Below are 14,882 nucleotides of genomic sequence, written 5' to 3'. Positions count from 1 at the left end.
ACTGTATCATTAATGATTTTATTGTTTTTGACTTTTTAGGCTTTTGGTCTTAATGGTGACAAACACTCCAACGACTTTTTCTTTCTTTTTTTTTTTTTTTTTTTACCAATAGAATTATCTTAATGACAGTGTTTTCAACAGAAAAGGGGTTTTGGGCAATAGAAATGTCACCGCAATGTACATGCAATATTGTGATTCTCCCAGAACTACTCTGTTGGCTCAGGATAGAAGCATGTATAAAGTCAAGGATTACAAATAATCCCCTGCCCTATTCCACAACTGAATGTAAGACTTAAAATACTAAGTAAGCCCATCACTGGCATTTCCTTCTTTTCTAAGCATCACCACCTGAATCTCTATGCTCAATCCCCAATGTCCCAGCACCCCACTTCACATAGTGAAAAGCTATAGTGAACAAAAGATCTTAAAACTAGACAGTTTAAGCATGGAATATATTTTAAATATAGGAAAAGAGAAAAATATACTTACCCAGGTCTTTTATAGAAGATGAAGTCAGCATAGGATCTGAACTCACAAGGATAGCTGAAAATAATAACCATGTGGTGGTTTTCAAAACTAATTTATTCACAGATGCCAAATACCAAAGAATTAAGGTATAATTAATCAAAAAGCCAGGAATTGTAATTAAAAGTATCTGCAAAGAAATTTTACAGATAGAAAAATCAGATGGCATTTGTATTCCATTTTTAAATGCAGATAATCAGGATACTGGAGATGTAGAATCACATGCAATCCATTAAAGGGAAATTTTAAATTATCTTATTTAACATCTATGTGATTGCAACTCTGGAAATAAGGAACAAATATTGCAATGAGATTCTTAGGACCTAAGAAATACCAGTTACAGGAAATACCACATTATAGTTAAAAAGGAACTTTTATACAATCTACTACATATAAAATAGATAAACAACAAGGTCCTACTCTAAAGCACAGGGAATTATATTCAATATCCTGTAATAAACCATAATGGAAAAAAAATGAACTTTTAATTTTCTTGATAAGGCCACTGAATATAGATGTATATGTGTGAAGGTATATACATACATACCATATATATATATATATATTATATATATATATACACATTTAACAATGCATAAAAACTGAGACATAGCCTATTAACATAGAAAAAAGAACACAAATTTAGAAAGAAGTTACAAAAGAGGGGAAAAAAGAGAAAACAAAATAATAGAAGGAATGTATAGAAAGGGCAGAGGACCAGAAAAAAGATGGGAAGGGGCATTCTGTTATTCTACAACTGGATCCTGGCCTTCTGCCTTCCCACCATTGTCTTCTACTTTCTCCTATTCTACCTGTGGTGGTTATCTAGCAAGATTTTATTACCAAATGCACTTGGGAAAATGTGGTGATTGTGCCTTAAAGTACCTATGAGAATTCACAACTACACCCTCATGTTCACTGTAGCATTATTTACAATAGCCAAAACATGGAAGCAAGCTAAATGTCCATCTATGGATGAATGGATAAGGAAAATGTGGTATCTATATAGAATATTATTCAGCCATAAGAAAAAGAAAGAAATCTTGCCATTTGCCACAATGTGGGTGGATCTTGAGGGCATATACTAAGTGAAATAAGTCATACAGAGAAAGACAAATATCATATGATCTCACTTACTTATATGTGGAATCTAAAAAAACAAAAAACTAAATTCATAGATACGGAGAACAGAGGCGGGCAGTGGGGTGGGGTGGGGGGTTGGAGGTGTGAAATGGGTAAAAGGGGTCAAAAGATACCAATTTCCAGTTATAAAACAAATAAAGCATAGGGATGCAATATACAGTATGGTGACTATAGTTAACAACAATAGTGCATTTCATATTCGAAATTTGCTAAGAAGGTAGGTCTTAAAAGTTCTTATCACAAGAAAAATGATTTGTAACTATGTGCGGTGATGGATGTTAACTAGACTTATTTTGGTGAGCATTCTGAAATATATACAAATATCAAATCATTATGTTGCACACCTGAAACTAAATAATGTTATATGTCAATTATATTTCAATTTAAAAATAAAATGAAATAAAAATGGATAACTAAGAATTTCATAATGATGTTGAAAAATGCTCTTACTGCCAATATAAAATTAAAAACAGCAATATCATACATCCTTAATTATATCCTTAGAATTTCAATGAGTAAAATTAAAGACATGCATCATTTTGGAACTTTCCATAGAGATTACTAATATATCCTCCAAAAAGTTTTACCAACAAACACAGCCACCAGCAGTGTACTAATCATTCCCATTTAAAACAATTCTCCAGAGAAGTAAAATCAAATAAAATCCCCAGGTTCCTGTCTCAACTTTTGCTACATCAAGAAAAATGAAAAAGCACAAGTTCTTACCCCCTTATTTATTACACATTTATTCACTACCTACTATGCAATGAGGCATTGCAATAGGCACTGGAGAAAGACATACCTAATGCAGTTAATGAAAAAGAGAATTCAGCAGAGCTAAAATATTAAAAGCTATCTTCCTTCTGATTATTTTAGTCTTTTGTCTGTACAGGGACATTCTTGCGGAGAGTTAGGGTCCAGTTGGGAAATAACTGGACTCTGACTCAGGAGGCCCGGGTGCTAGTCCTGAGTGATTTTCGTTGTCACTTAATCAGACATTTCTAACCCAATCTTAAAATTGACAGAACAATGACAGAGTGCTTATATGGCATTACTGAGGCCTGACACTATTGAGAAGGAGTCTTTGGTAGATAAAGCTTGATAACAGCATCAGAATGGTGAAAGAAAATCAAGGTCCCCTAGGTAATTTACCTCTAGGGTGGCTGAATTCTCAATTTAAGGTTATGGTGGTCAAGGGAGTTGTATTACTAACTCCTGTTCAAAGGAACAAATTAAAATGAGGCTTTGAGACAAGAGGATTGAGGGTCAGGATATCCAAATCTTTGTTCTTCCACCAAATAGCTGTTGATACCTCAATAAATCACATGGTATATTGTTTGCAAAAATGGCTGCAGTAATTCTGCTCCCTGAATCCACACCATTGGGTAGCTATCTTCCATACTGACTGAACAGGAGCAAACCTGATGTAACTAGAGACTTAAAAAGTGGGGAGAGGGAAGTGTGGAGGGGCAATATAGGGGTAGAAGATTAAAAGATACAAACTATTATGCATAAAATAAGCTACAATGATATATCGTAGAACACAGGGAATATAGCCAATATTTTATAATAACTATAAATGGAGTATAACTTTAAAAAGTTGGGAATCACCATATTGTACACCAATAACTTAGAAAATGTTATACACCAACTATACTTCAATAAAAATTTTCTCTTAAAAAGCACTAGTAAATTCAAGATTGCCCTCTCCCACTGATGTTTGAGACTCTGAAATCACCATGTGAAGAAGCCTGGAATAATTGCCTGGATAATGAGATACATGTACAGTGACAATCATTGCCTATAGCCAATATTAACAGTACCAACCAAAAGACATATGAGCAGAGCCATCTAGCTCATCCTACCTCAGCTGACCCCCCAGTTGAACAGAGACTCAGGAGATGGCTTGACAGGGAACACTAGAACCAGCTCAAACTAGTATTATATCTCTATTCTTTTCAATTTCATTTTTTTGTAATTTGTCTGAATTTAATTTGCCTGGACTCTGTTTCAAGTGTAAGTTATTTTAATAGTTTTGATTCTAATGTATTTTAGGTAACAGCTTTATACTTGCAAAACTGTATTGATTACTTTGAAAGAAATGCACATCCTGCTTATAATCTAGAGTATTTTTTCTCAAGGTCTTTCCTGGAGGGGTTCAAATATCACATGATTAGAAAATAATCATAATAGCTTGTGAATTAGGATTATTGCTGTTTCTGTGAGTAGTCTTCTCTGTGCTGTTCTTTTATGTGTGTGTGTGGGAAATTTTAGAAGGTGGGTATTTGAAACACAACTTTTATCAGTAATTTCCTTTTACTGGACCTAGTATATTTAATAATAGCTTTCTTATAGTATCAGAGTTAAAATCATAAGTGGCGTTAAGTTTTGCCGGTCAGATTTTTTTGTTACTTTTTTCCTCCATAATTTCTTTCTTGAGTCTTCAACATGCTAGACAATTGAAAAGATATAGTTTATTCACTAAAATGTAGAGCTGAATTTACTTTTCCCACACTTTATACTTTTTCCTTGTTTACTTTGTTTTACAATTTGGAGCAAAGTTTTAAAATTTTTGAATATAGAGGGCAGTGGCAAAGACGTGGGGGGCGCGGTGCATAGAAAGACCTCGAGCTTACCTTCTCCCACTGGCACATCAAAATTACAACTATTTACAGAGTAGCTTTTGTTGAGAAAGACCAGAAGACTAGCAGAAATGATCTTCTACAACTAACTATATAAAGAACAAACCATGACAACCCAAGTGCCCATCAACAGATAAATGGATAAAGAAGATGTGGTATATGTATTCCATAGACTATTACTCAGCCATAAAAAGAATGGAAGGCACCTATGCTCACCACTATACAACCAATGCAAAAAAGAATGAAATTCTGCCATTTGCAGCAATGTGGATGGACTTAGAAAATATTATGCTTAGTGAAATAAGCCAGACAAAGACCAATACTGTCTGATATCATTTATATGGGGAATCTAAAAAAATTAATACAAATGAATGTATATGCAAAACAGAAACAGACTCATAGACATAGAAAACAAATTAGTGGTTACCAAAGGGAGAAGGGACAAATTAAGTATATGGGATTAACAGACACAAACTAGCATGTATAAAATAGTATAGTACAGGGAATTATAGTCATTATCTTATAATAACTTATAATGGAGTATGTTCTCCAAAAATACTGAATCACACTACATTGTAAACCTGAAACTAATATAATATTTTAAATATTTTAAATCAGCTATACTTCAAAAAAAAAAAAAAAACACAAAAAAACAAACCATGAGATGTGTAGAAGGGCCAGAGACACGGTATAGTCAAAATCCATACCCACAGTGAGTGAGCCACAACTAGGAGGATAATTACAATTGCAGAGACTCTCCCTAAGGAGCAAGGGGTCCAGGCCCTGCATCAGCCTCCCCAGCCTGGGGGTACTGCACCATGAAGATGATTCCTCTAGAACATTTGGCTTTGAAGGCCAGCAGGGCTTTCTTTTGGGAGAGCCAGATGGCTGTAGGAAATAGATACTCCCCTCTTACAGGGCACACCCAAAATCTCAGATGCTCTGGGACCCAGGGCAGAGGGAGTGATCTGAAAGGAGTCTGGGTCAGACCCACCTGCTGATCTCGGAGCGCCTCTCAGAAAGGAAGGATGCAACCGGAGCTCACCTTGGGAAAGTACTGGGACGCCTCAGGCCAAGCAGCTACCTGGGTGAGAATATAGCCCCACCCACCAGCAGGCCAATTGTCTTAACATTCTCTGAGTGTACAACTATCCTGGGACATAGCCCTGTCCATCAAAAGGCCTAGGATCCAACCCCACACACCAATGCACTGGCACTAGTCCTGGGATCCCCTGCATATCCACAGCCATCTGTAAGGACCTGGCTCTGCCCACCATCAAGCTGGCACTAGCCCCTGGACAAGCCACACCCACCGACGGGCTGGCACTAGCCCCAGGACAACCCAGGCCCCAGCTCTGCCCACCAGCAGGCCAACACACCAATTCCAGGACCCTCAGGGCCCTGCAGCCAGAGAACCTAGGCCACAGCTCCACTCACCAGTGGGCTGGCACTAGCCCCAGGACTCATCCTCATCCACCAGTGGGTGGACATGAGCCCAGGGGCCACCAGAGCACCAAAGCCATCCAGATCAGCAGGACAGCACTTGCTCCAGGACCCCCTAGACCATGGCCCTGCCCATCAGTAGGCCAACACCAGTTCTGGGACCCAACCACCAAGCCCGTCAGCAAGCTGACACCAGCTCTGAGATATCTTTGACCCCTCAGCTCCCCACCCCTGGGTTCAGCCCTACTCACCAACAGGCCAACATGAACTCTGGGGTACTCCAGACTCTGTAATCAGCTGTGTCAGGAACTGGGCCCACCCACCAGCAGCAGACACTAGACCCAGGATACCAGGTCCCAAAACCACCCACTCCAGAACCCAGCTCTGCCCACCAGTGGGCCAACCCTAGCCCCAGGACCACCCAGGGCTCTGCAGGCAGCTGCCTGGCCCTGCCCACCAGCAGCTGACAGCACCCACACAAGGCAGAACCTGGCAACCAACTGGACTGGGTGTCAGCCACATCTACCAGAATGCACACAGTGGTCATCCTCCTTCAACAGAAGGACCCACAAAGCCCACATAGGAAGAACTCCTAGAGGATACAACTCTGGTGATGAGAGGAGAGTATGTTGCTGGGTCACAGAGGACTTCTAAAAAAGACCACTTCTCCAAGGTTGGACAATGTAACTAACTTACCAGATACATATAAATAAAACAGCAAATTAGGCAGAATGAAGCAGCAGAGGAATATGTTCCAAATGAAAGAAGAAGATAAAACCCCAGAAGAACTAAGTGAAGTGGAGATAAGCAACCTACCTGATAAAGAGTTCAAGGTAATGATCATAAAGTTAAAGCAAGAATATTAAAAGCAGCAAAGGAGGGGCTTCCCTGGTGGCGCAGTGGTTGAGAGTCCGCCTGCCGATGCAGGGGACACGGGTTCGTGTCCCGGTCCGGGAAGATCCCACATGCCGCAGAGCGGCTAGGCCCGTGAGCCATGGCCACTGAGCCTGCGCGTCCAGAGCCTGTGCTCCGCAATGGAAAAGGCCACAACAGTGAGAGGCCTGCGTACAAGGAAATTCCCAAAAGACGGTCAGCAGACTTTTCAGCAGAAACTCTGCAGGCCAGAAAGGAGTGGCATGATATATTTAAAGTGGTAAGAGAGAAAAACCTAGAAACAAGACTACTCTACCCAGCAAGGCTTTAATTAAAGTTTGATGGAGAGATGAAAAGTTTTATAGAAAAGCAAAAGCTAAAAAAGTCCAGCACCACCAAACCAGCTTTACAAGGAATGTTAAATGTACTTCTCTAAGTGAAAAGGAAAAGGCTACAACTAGAAATATGAAAATTATGAAAGGAAAAATCTCATTGGTAAAGACAAATATACAGTAAAGGTAGTAGATCAACCACTTAAAAGCTGGTAGGAAGGTAGAAAGACCAAAGTAGTAAAATCATCTATATCAACAATAAGCAGTAAAGGGGTACATAAAGCAAAAATATGTAAAATATGATGTCAAAAACAGTAAATGTGAGGGGGGGAATAAAAATGCAGGGTTGTTGAAATGCATCTGAGCTTAAGAGATCAGCAACATGCATCAATGGAACAGAATGGAAAGCCCAGAAATGAACCCACACTTATATAGGCAATTAATCTACGACAAAGGAGGGAGAAATATACAATTTGGGAAAGGCAGCCTCTTCAAAAAATGGTGTTGAGAAAACTGAATAGCTACATGCAAAATAATTAAACTGTACTACTCTCTCACATCCTGCACAAAAATAAATTCAAAATGGATTAAAGACTTAAATGTAAGACCTGAAAAACTTCTAGAAGAAAACATAGGTAGTAAGATCTTTGTTATCAGTCTTAGTAACGTTTTTTTTGGCTATGTCTCTTTGGGCAAGGGAAACAAAAGCAAAAATAAATAAATGGGACTACATGAAACTAGAAAGCTTTTGCATAGTGAAGGAAAGAAACTCTCAACAAAACAAAAAGATCACCTACTGAATGGGAGAAGATATTTGCAAACAATATATTGAATAAGGGGTTAAGATCCAAAATGTACAAAGAGGTCATAATACTTAACATCAAAAACAAACAAACAAACCTATTAAGTAATGGGCAGAGGATCTGAATAGACATTTTTCCAAAGAAAACAGAAAAATGGCCAATAGGCATATGAAAATGTGCTCAACATCACTAATCATCAGGGAAATGCAAATCCCTGATTTCGACAATGAGATATCGCCTCACGTCTGTCAGAATGGCTATTATCAAAAAGACAACAAATAAGTTTTAGAGAGGATGTAGAGAAAAGGGAAACCTCATGCACCATTCATGGGAATGTAAATTGGTGCAGCCACTATGGAAAACGGTATGGAGATTCCTCAAAAAATTAAAAATAGAACTACCTATCATCTGGCAATTCCACTTTTGGGTATTTACACAAAGCAAATGAAAATGCTCATTCAAAAATATATGTGCACTCTATGTTCATTGCAGCATTATTTACAATAGCCAAGGTATGGAAGCAACCTAAATGTTCATCGATAGATGGATAAAGAAGATGCGGTTTATATATGTGTGTGTGTGTATATATATATATATATACACACAAACAACACACAGACACACAATGGAATATTACTCAACCACAAAAGAATGGAATCTTGCCATCTGTGGCAAGAACTAACTGAACAAATGTAACAAAACAGAAACAGATTTATATAGATATAGAGAACAAACAGGTAGCCACCTGGAGAGGGGTTGGGAGAAGGAAAGAAATAGGTGAGGGAGATTAAGACGTACAAACTTCCAGTTGCAAAATAAATGATTCACAGGTATGAAATGTACAGTGTGGGTAATATAGGCAATAACTAGTTAACATCTTTGTACGGTGGCATATTGTAACTAGACATTGTGATGATCATTTTGAAAAGTATATAAATATCAAACTACTGTGTTGTGTAACAGGAACTAACACAGTGGTATAGGTCAATTATACTTCAAAAATAAACAAACAAGCAACCAAACTCATAGAAAAGGAGATCAGATTTGTGGTTACCAGAGGCAGGGTGGGAGGGGGTGTGAGAGGGAGAATTGGATGAAGGCAGTCCAGAGGTACAAAACTTTCAATTATAAAATAAATAAGTAGTAGGGATGTGATGTACAACAATATGATGAATATAATGAACACTGCTGTATGTTACACACAAAAGTTGTCAAGAGAGTAAATCCTAAGTGTTCTCATTACAGAGAAAAATATTTTTTTCTATTTCTTTAATTTTGTATCTGTGAGATGATGGATATTCACTAACTTTATTATGATAATCATTTCATGATGTATACAAGTCAAATCATGATGTACCCCTTAAACTTATATGGTGCTCTACATTGATTATATCTCAATAAAACTGGAAGAAGAAAAATGATTTTGTAAAAATTGAATGTCCATATGAAAAAAAATGAAACAGAACACCCAACTCACATCATATAAAACAATTAACTCAAATTGGATCTTAGACCTAAATGTGAAATCTAAAACTATTAAACTTCTAGAAGAAAACATAGCAAAAGATCTTAGTGACCTTAGAATAGGCAAATAATTTTTAATAGGACATAAAAACACAAATTCTAAAAGAAAAATTGATGAACTTTATCAAAAGTAAAAATTTTTGGAAAAAAGAAAACTACAGTGGTATCAAAGTGGAGACTTATTTTTGATTGTGAATCTAAGTCATACATGGAAGACAATGACACTGTTATGTAAATCTTGAAGAACCTGCTAAAAACAATATGTAATGGATTTTTTAATCAATTTAATTGAATATAATTTATCTTGCTTAGGAATGACTTTTGAAAATAATGCCTGTAATAGTCACTATGTAAATTTTTTCACCTGGCATCTATTTGAGACTTTAATAATAAGGCTATAGAAATGATTTCCTACTTTTCTCTTTGAATTAATATTCAAAAGAAATATACTATATAGAAATGACAAGTAATGAGAAAGTTAGTCTTTGCACTTGTACCCCATGACCTTGCAAATGACTATCTGTACCAAAAATTACATAATATTTGGACAGAATTTCTAAGGTAAATCAAATGAAATTGAATCATTAAAAAAGAGAAAGTTGGATCAGTACTTACCTCTCTGAGGCATTGATGAGGGATTGACTTCAAAGAAGTCTGAGGGAATTTTCTAGGATAATGGAAATTTCTATATCTTGATAGGTTGATATTTGTCAAAACTCATCAAACTGTACTCTCAAAATGTATGCATACTATTGCATATAAATTATACCTAAATATAGTTGATTTTTAAAACTGTAAAAAAATCTGAACACAGATAACATGTAGTAGTTCATGAGTGAATAATATTATTGAAAATAACACTTCTTACCTGCCAGAATAACTTGTGGAGCAGGTAAACATCCATGTCAAATGCAACATTAAAGAGAATTATTGGTGTAAATATATCAAAAAATAAATGTGGATCCATCCACTGTATGGCATCTGCATAGTTTTGGACCTAATAATATAAAAATGTTACTTTCTCATTTATCTGTTGGTCTATTAGCATGGAATACATGCCAGGCACTCCTATGCCTAGCACAAGATAGAAAGATTAATCACAACATAGTAAGTGCTGAAGTCTTAACTCTTGGATTTTCATAATTTTGCATCAGATCATTACCAACTACAGCAAAAGGTTAATGAACATCTCTATGCTTCTTTTTCTTTTTTTTTTTTAAGAATAGATATAGGAAACAGTTTGACAAAAGTACTAAAGGGTATGTAGCAGATTTTCAGGCATACAAGAGAAAGAAAGAGATTTCAGGTAGACGGATCATCATGCACAAAATCCACAAAGGAGTAAACAATCGTATCAATTTCCAGAAACTACGTAATTAGCCATGGATTATACAGAAGATGTGTATGGAAGAATAGCAGGGATAGAGACTGGGAAGGTAATGCAGATTATGAAATAACCAATTAATGGTGTTTATCATAAAATATTTAGTTGATAGTTTTAAATCCTATATGGGCATCTGTAACCAAGCAGGACCCTATGGGGCCTTCCCCAGAGAGATGTCTCCCTTATATCCTCTGCTTTAGGTCCTCTCTGAAGTACCTAGATAATAGTATCTCATGCACATTTCCTGAGTTGTTTTACAGATGCAACCCCCCCCCCCCAGCCGCACCAAATGAAAGAAATTAACACATCCCTTCAGGAGTCTGGCTGGAACCAGGAAATATTTGCAACAATTTTTGATCTTTCTACTTTACCTCACCATCAACCAGTCAGAGACTTGTGCATGAGCTCATCATATACCCTGGGACTCCCTTCCTTTGCCTTGCTTTTAAAAATGCTTTGCTGAAACCCATCGGGGAGTTCAGGCTTTTTGAGCACTAGCTGTCCCATATTCCTTGTATGGCACCTTACAATAAACGCTGCACTTTCCTTCACCACAACCCACTGTCAGTAGATTGGCTTTACTGCCCGTGGGCAAGCAGACCAAGTTTGGTTCGTTAACACATCCATTCAACATTCACTCATTAAGGAAACACTGAGTACCTACTGTGTTAGGCTCTCTCCTTGCATTTGGGAAATGATTCTTCATGGGTCTCTTGTGTTTCTCTGTATGCTATGGATGGGGGCACTGACTGCTTTTCTTCCAGGAATATTTTCTTTCAAGAATATTTGTATGGTTAATAGCTTTGGAAGATAAAGCAAGTGTCTCCCTCCAGAGAAAAAGGCAGGTTTACTATACTGTCCAGTGTTATAAAGATATTATCTCTCTCTGGAGCAAGAGGGCAGATGAGCTCACTGCCCATCATAAAATATTCAAGTTCTCTAAGCTCAGATTTCTTCTCCTATAATGCAACCCATTGTGTATGCAGGTTTCACCTTGCCCTCTTTACTTCTCCCTGTGGGGCTCATGGAACAGGGGCAAGAAAATGCGGAGACTCTGGCTTCTGTTATTGCTATGAGTAATAAAGTCCTTTGTTTCTAGCCCAGGAGTCCCGTGTCTTTTGCCAGGGCGATGCAACTGTGGCAAGCAAAATTATTAGATTGAAAGTTGAGTAAAATCTTAGACCGTTCACAGTTCTCAACATATGGTCTCTTCCTTTAAAGAGTTGTTGACAAATAGTAAAGTTTATAGAAGTACTTAAAATTGCACTTATGTCAAAAATCAGATGATTATAAAACCTGTTCATGACAAATGAAGGAGTAATCTGCTTCTGGTTCTGGCATGGATACATGGTTTCCATTATGGTTTTTAACATCACTGGTTAAATTTGTTTGGGAAAGTCAATCATTTTCACACACGTTCGTGTTTATATACTGATTAACTAGGGCAAGTGTTGGCAAACTGTGGGCCCTGGGAACAAATCTGGCTCAATGCCTGTTTTCATAAATAAAGTATTATTGGAATACAGCCATACCAATTTACTTATGTATTGTCTATGGCTGCTTTTAAACTACAATGGCAGAGTTGAGTAGTCGTGACAGAGATCATATGGCCTTTATAGTCTAAAATATGTACTATATGGCCTTTTACAGAAAACACTTTGCCGCCAACCCCTGGGCTAGAGGACTATTTAATGTGTCAATAATGCATTCTATATTCCTTGTAGTAAGCATATTGTCTCTCCTTTACCTGACTCCGGCTGTTCCCAACTATTTAGTAATACTGTATATGCCTTGACTATATACTTTGTCTTGTTCCTCACTTCCAGCTCCATGTAAGAGGTTCAGTGTATGTTTCTTGAAATATTCTAAGGCAGGTGCACTTAGAGAGTAGCCTCTACTCTAATGGGAACACTATGAAACATTCCCAAGGCAATAGATTTGTTCAATGTCAGAATTCTCTTGCCACTAGAGTCCTGTATCAGTAGCTCAAAGTCTCTCTGGGCTTCTATCTTGTTTACCAATTTCTTGTCTAAGGTTTTGAATTATGATTAAATACTCAGCTACTCACATTCTTAGCAGCTGTACATGTACTCATTCTGAATTGCCTACCTAGTTTCAGACCTAGGCTCTGTTTTGACTATGTTACCTGGATTTCAGCTCTTTCATGCCTGGTTCCTTCTTCTACACAGCTGATATGATGTTATCCACATCATAAGCCTCTATCAACTGGCACAGCAGTGAAGAAATATGTTTACAAATTTTCTTAAGCCATCTTTGTATTTATATGAATCTTAGATATAGTCAGATATATAAAATATTTACTATATTTACTCATATTTACTATACACACCTGGTCAGATGTAAAACTGAACATTTCAAAACTGCATCCAAATAAAAATAATATCACAGGGAGAGGAATTGGAAAGTCTTTCAAGTGTAGGTTCAAAAATGCTGCAAAAAAATATGTCTATTGAAAGGCAGTGAAATACCACATTTATAGAACTTTAATTGGACATGACTTCTTAATACTGAGGACAATGAAATACTGCACCACTCCTTACTTGCTATATTCCTGTAACTGAAACCCTCCCTCACACTTAAGCATATAGAATCAGTATAATTGGTCATCCACTAAATTCATGCTTTACTTCTTTTACAAAGTCTATCATTTTCTTAGAATCTTTATTAAATATTGCTAGTAATCGTTCGTTCTTGTGTTCCTACTAAAATATTTACAGCAGTTTATGTACATGCTATAAATCAGATATTCATTTCTTTAGCAATCCTGCAATGAGGGATTAATAAATTACTAACCTTAAATGAAATATCCTGGCTGATTCCCAAGATAGCAATGAGCAATTAGTATAATAATTTAATAATGAGAAAAACTAGCTACCTATTACTAATTACATACTACCCATTAGAAAGCCTATAAAATGAATATTTAACTTTGTTTATAATTTTTTTCAAGGTGCAATAAGTAGTATCACAGCATTTCCTTCAGTTTAATGTTTCTAATTCTTTGTAATACAATTCCTAATCAGGTCAAAAGCACATGCAAAAAATGTGCTTTCTTTTGATTTCTACAGTGTTCTTTTCTTCTCATAAAAGCTGGGCATAATTTACCATTTGGACAAAACCTAAGGGAACACCTACCAAGGGGTTAAAAAGTAACTGAATCATTCAGAAGACCTATCACTTTGAAAATTCTTTTTCCAAGTGAAGAAATCTGTGGGACACCTAATTTTAAAATATGAATGAAACTCTAGTTTATGATGATGCAGGTAACAATAAAATCCCTAACCTTTGATTTTCTGCTTATCTGGTTCAATTCTCCACATCACTTAAATCTAACCATGACCTAGCAAGTAAGAAGGTATGAATACTCTGAACTCAATAGAGGTGAAGAATGTGGATCAGATCTACATGGTCTCTCCTCAGGGGCAGATTACCGTTGGATTCATTTGATTGAAAATCTTGGTATAGAGGTATGAATTTAGAAAAAAAAATCTAATTTCCTATTATTGCTACTTTTCTTAATTCTCTATGGTGACATTTACAAAATACAAGCACAAAACACACTTAAATAAAAAGAATTACACCTACCTCCAATTGTACAGATCAAAGACAATATTAGAATGATATCAGGGAGGTCCTGAGAAGTTTTCGTGAATGTTGTCCTAAAAATATCCAGCCATATGTTGGTAAATCCTTTGTTAAGAAAAGTGAAATTAGAAACAGGGCCACTCATCCTGTGGTTTCTCATAGGCCGTCTGAATCCAACTCTTAGGACTCTGCAAAACTCACCTAGGACCAAAAGAACATAAGATTTTCCTTCTTGGTGGCCTTCTACAGCTTTTCTTAAAAAATAAATAAAAAGCCTATATTTCTCTTTAGTTATTTCTAGTGATTTCTTAAGGTGTGCCCAAATTAGGGATGCCTCCCTCTTCTATGATGTTTTCAATTTAGATGATAGAAGAATTACAACCCCAAGTGATAGAGACGAGCCAGTGTCATCCTGTGTTCTTATGATGCCAAGCGCTACTCAGCTATTTTCGTCCTGTATCTATCCAGCTGAAAAGAGGATTTTTCATCTAACCAGTCACCAGGACCACAAGCTGGTGCAGGTTACTTAGTTCTGAGGATGGACAACCAGGGGTCTGCTCTCAGCTTATCTGAGCCTCTGGAAGCATGTTCTGGCAGCTATTCCAAA

General features: G+C 36.9%; 1 protein-coding gene across 1 annotated transcript in view; it reads right to left on the bottom strand.

Moving 5' to 3' along the window:
* SLC9C1 (solute carrier family 9 member C1) overlaps positions 1–14,420 on the bottom strand; it is a 95,112-nt gene extending 80,692 nt beyond the window's left edge. Inside the window, exons 1-4 of the mRNA XM_067737159.1 lie at positions 14,276–14,420; positions 13,020–13,120; positions 10,154–10,282; positions 490–655 (exon numbers count right to left, since the gene is read on the bottom strand). Of these exons, the coding sequence (XP_067593260.1) occupies positions 490–655; positions 10,154–10,282; positions 13,020–13,120; positions 14,276–14,420 (541 nt within the window). The remainder of the gene's footprint in view (positions 1–489; positions 656–10,153; positions 10,283–13,019; positions 13,121–14,275) is intronic.
* Between the last annotated feature and the right edge of the window lie 462 nt (positions 14,421–14,882).

The sequence above is a fragment of the Pseudorca crassidens genome, chromosome 5, assembly GCF_039906515.1.
Source record: "Pseudorca crassidens isolate mPseCra1 chromosome 5, mPseCra1.hap1, whole genome shotgun sequence".
NCBI classification, from domain to species: domain Eukaryota; kingdom Metazoa; phylum Chordata; class Mammalia; order Artiodactyla; family Delphinidae; genus Pseudorca; species Pseudorca crassidens.
This window is presented reverse-complemented; position numbering and strand designations above follow the sequence as displayed.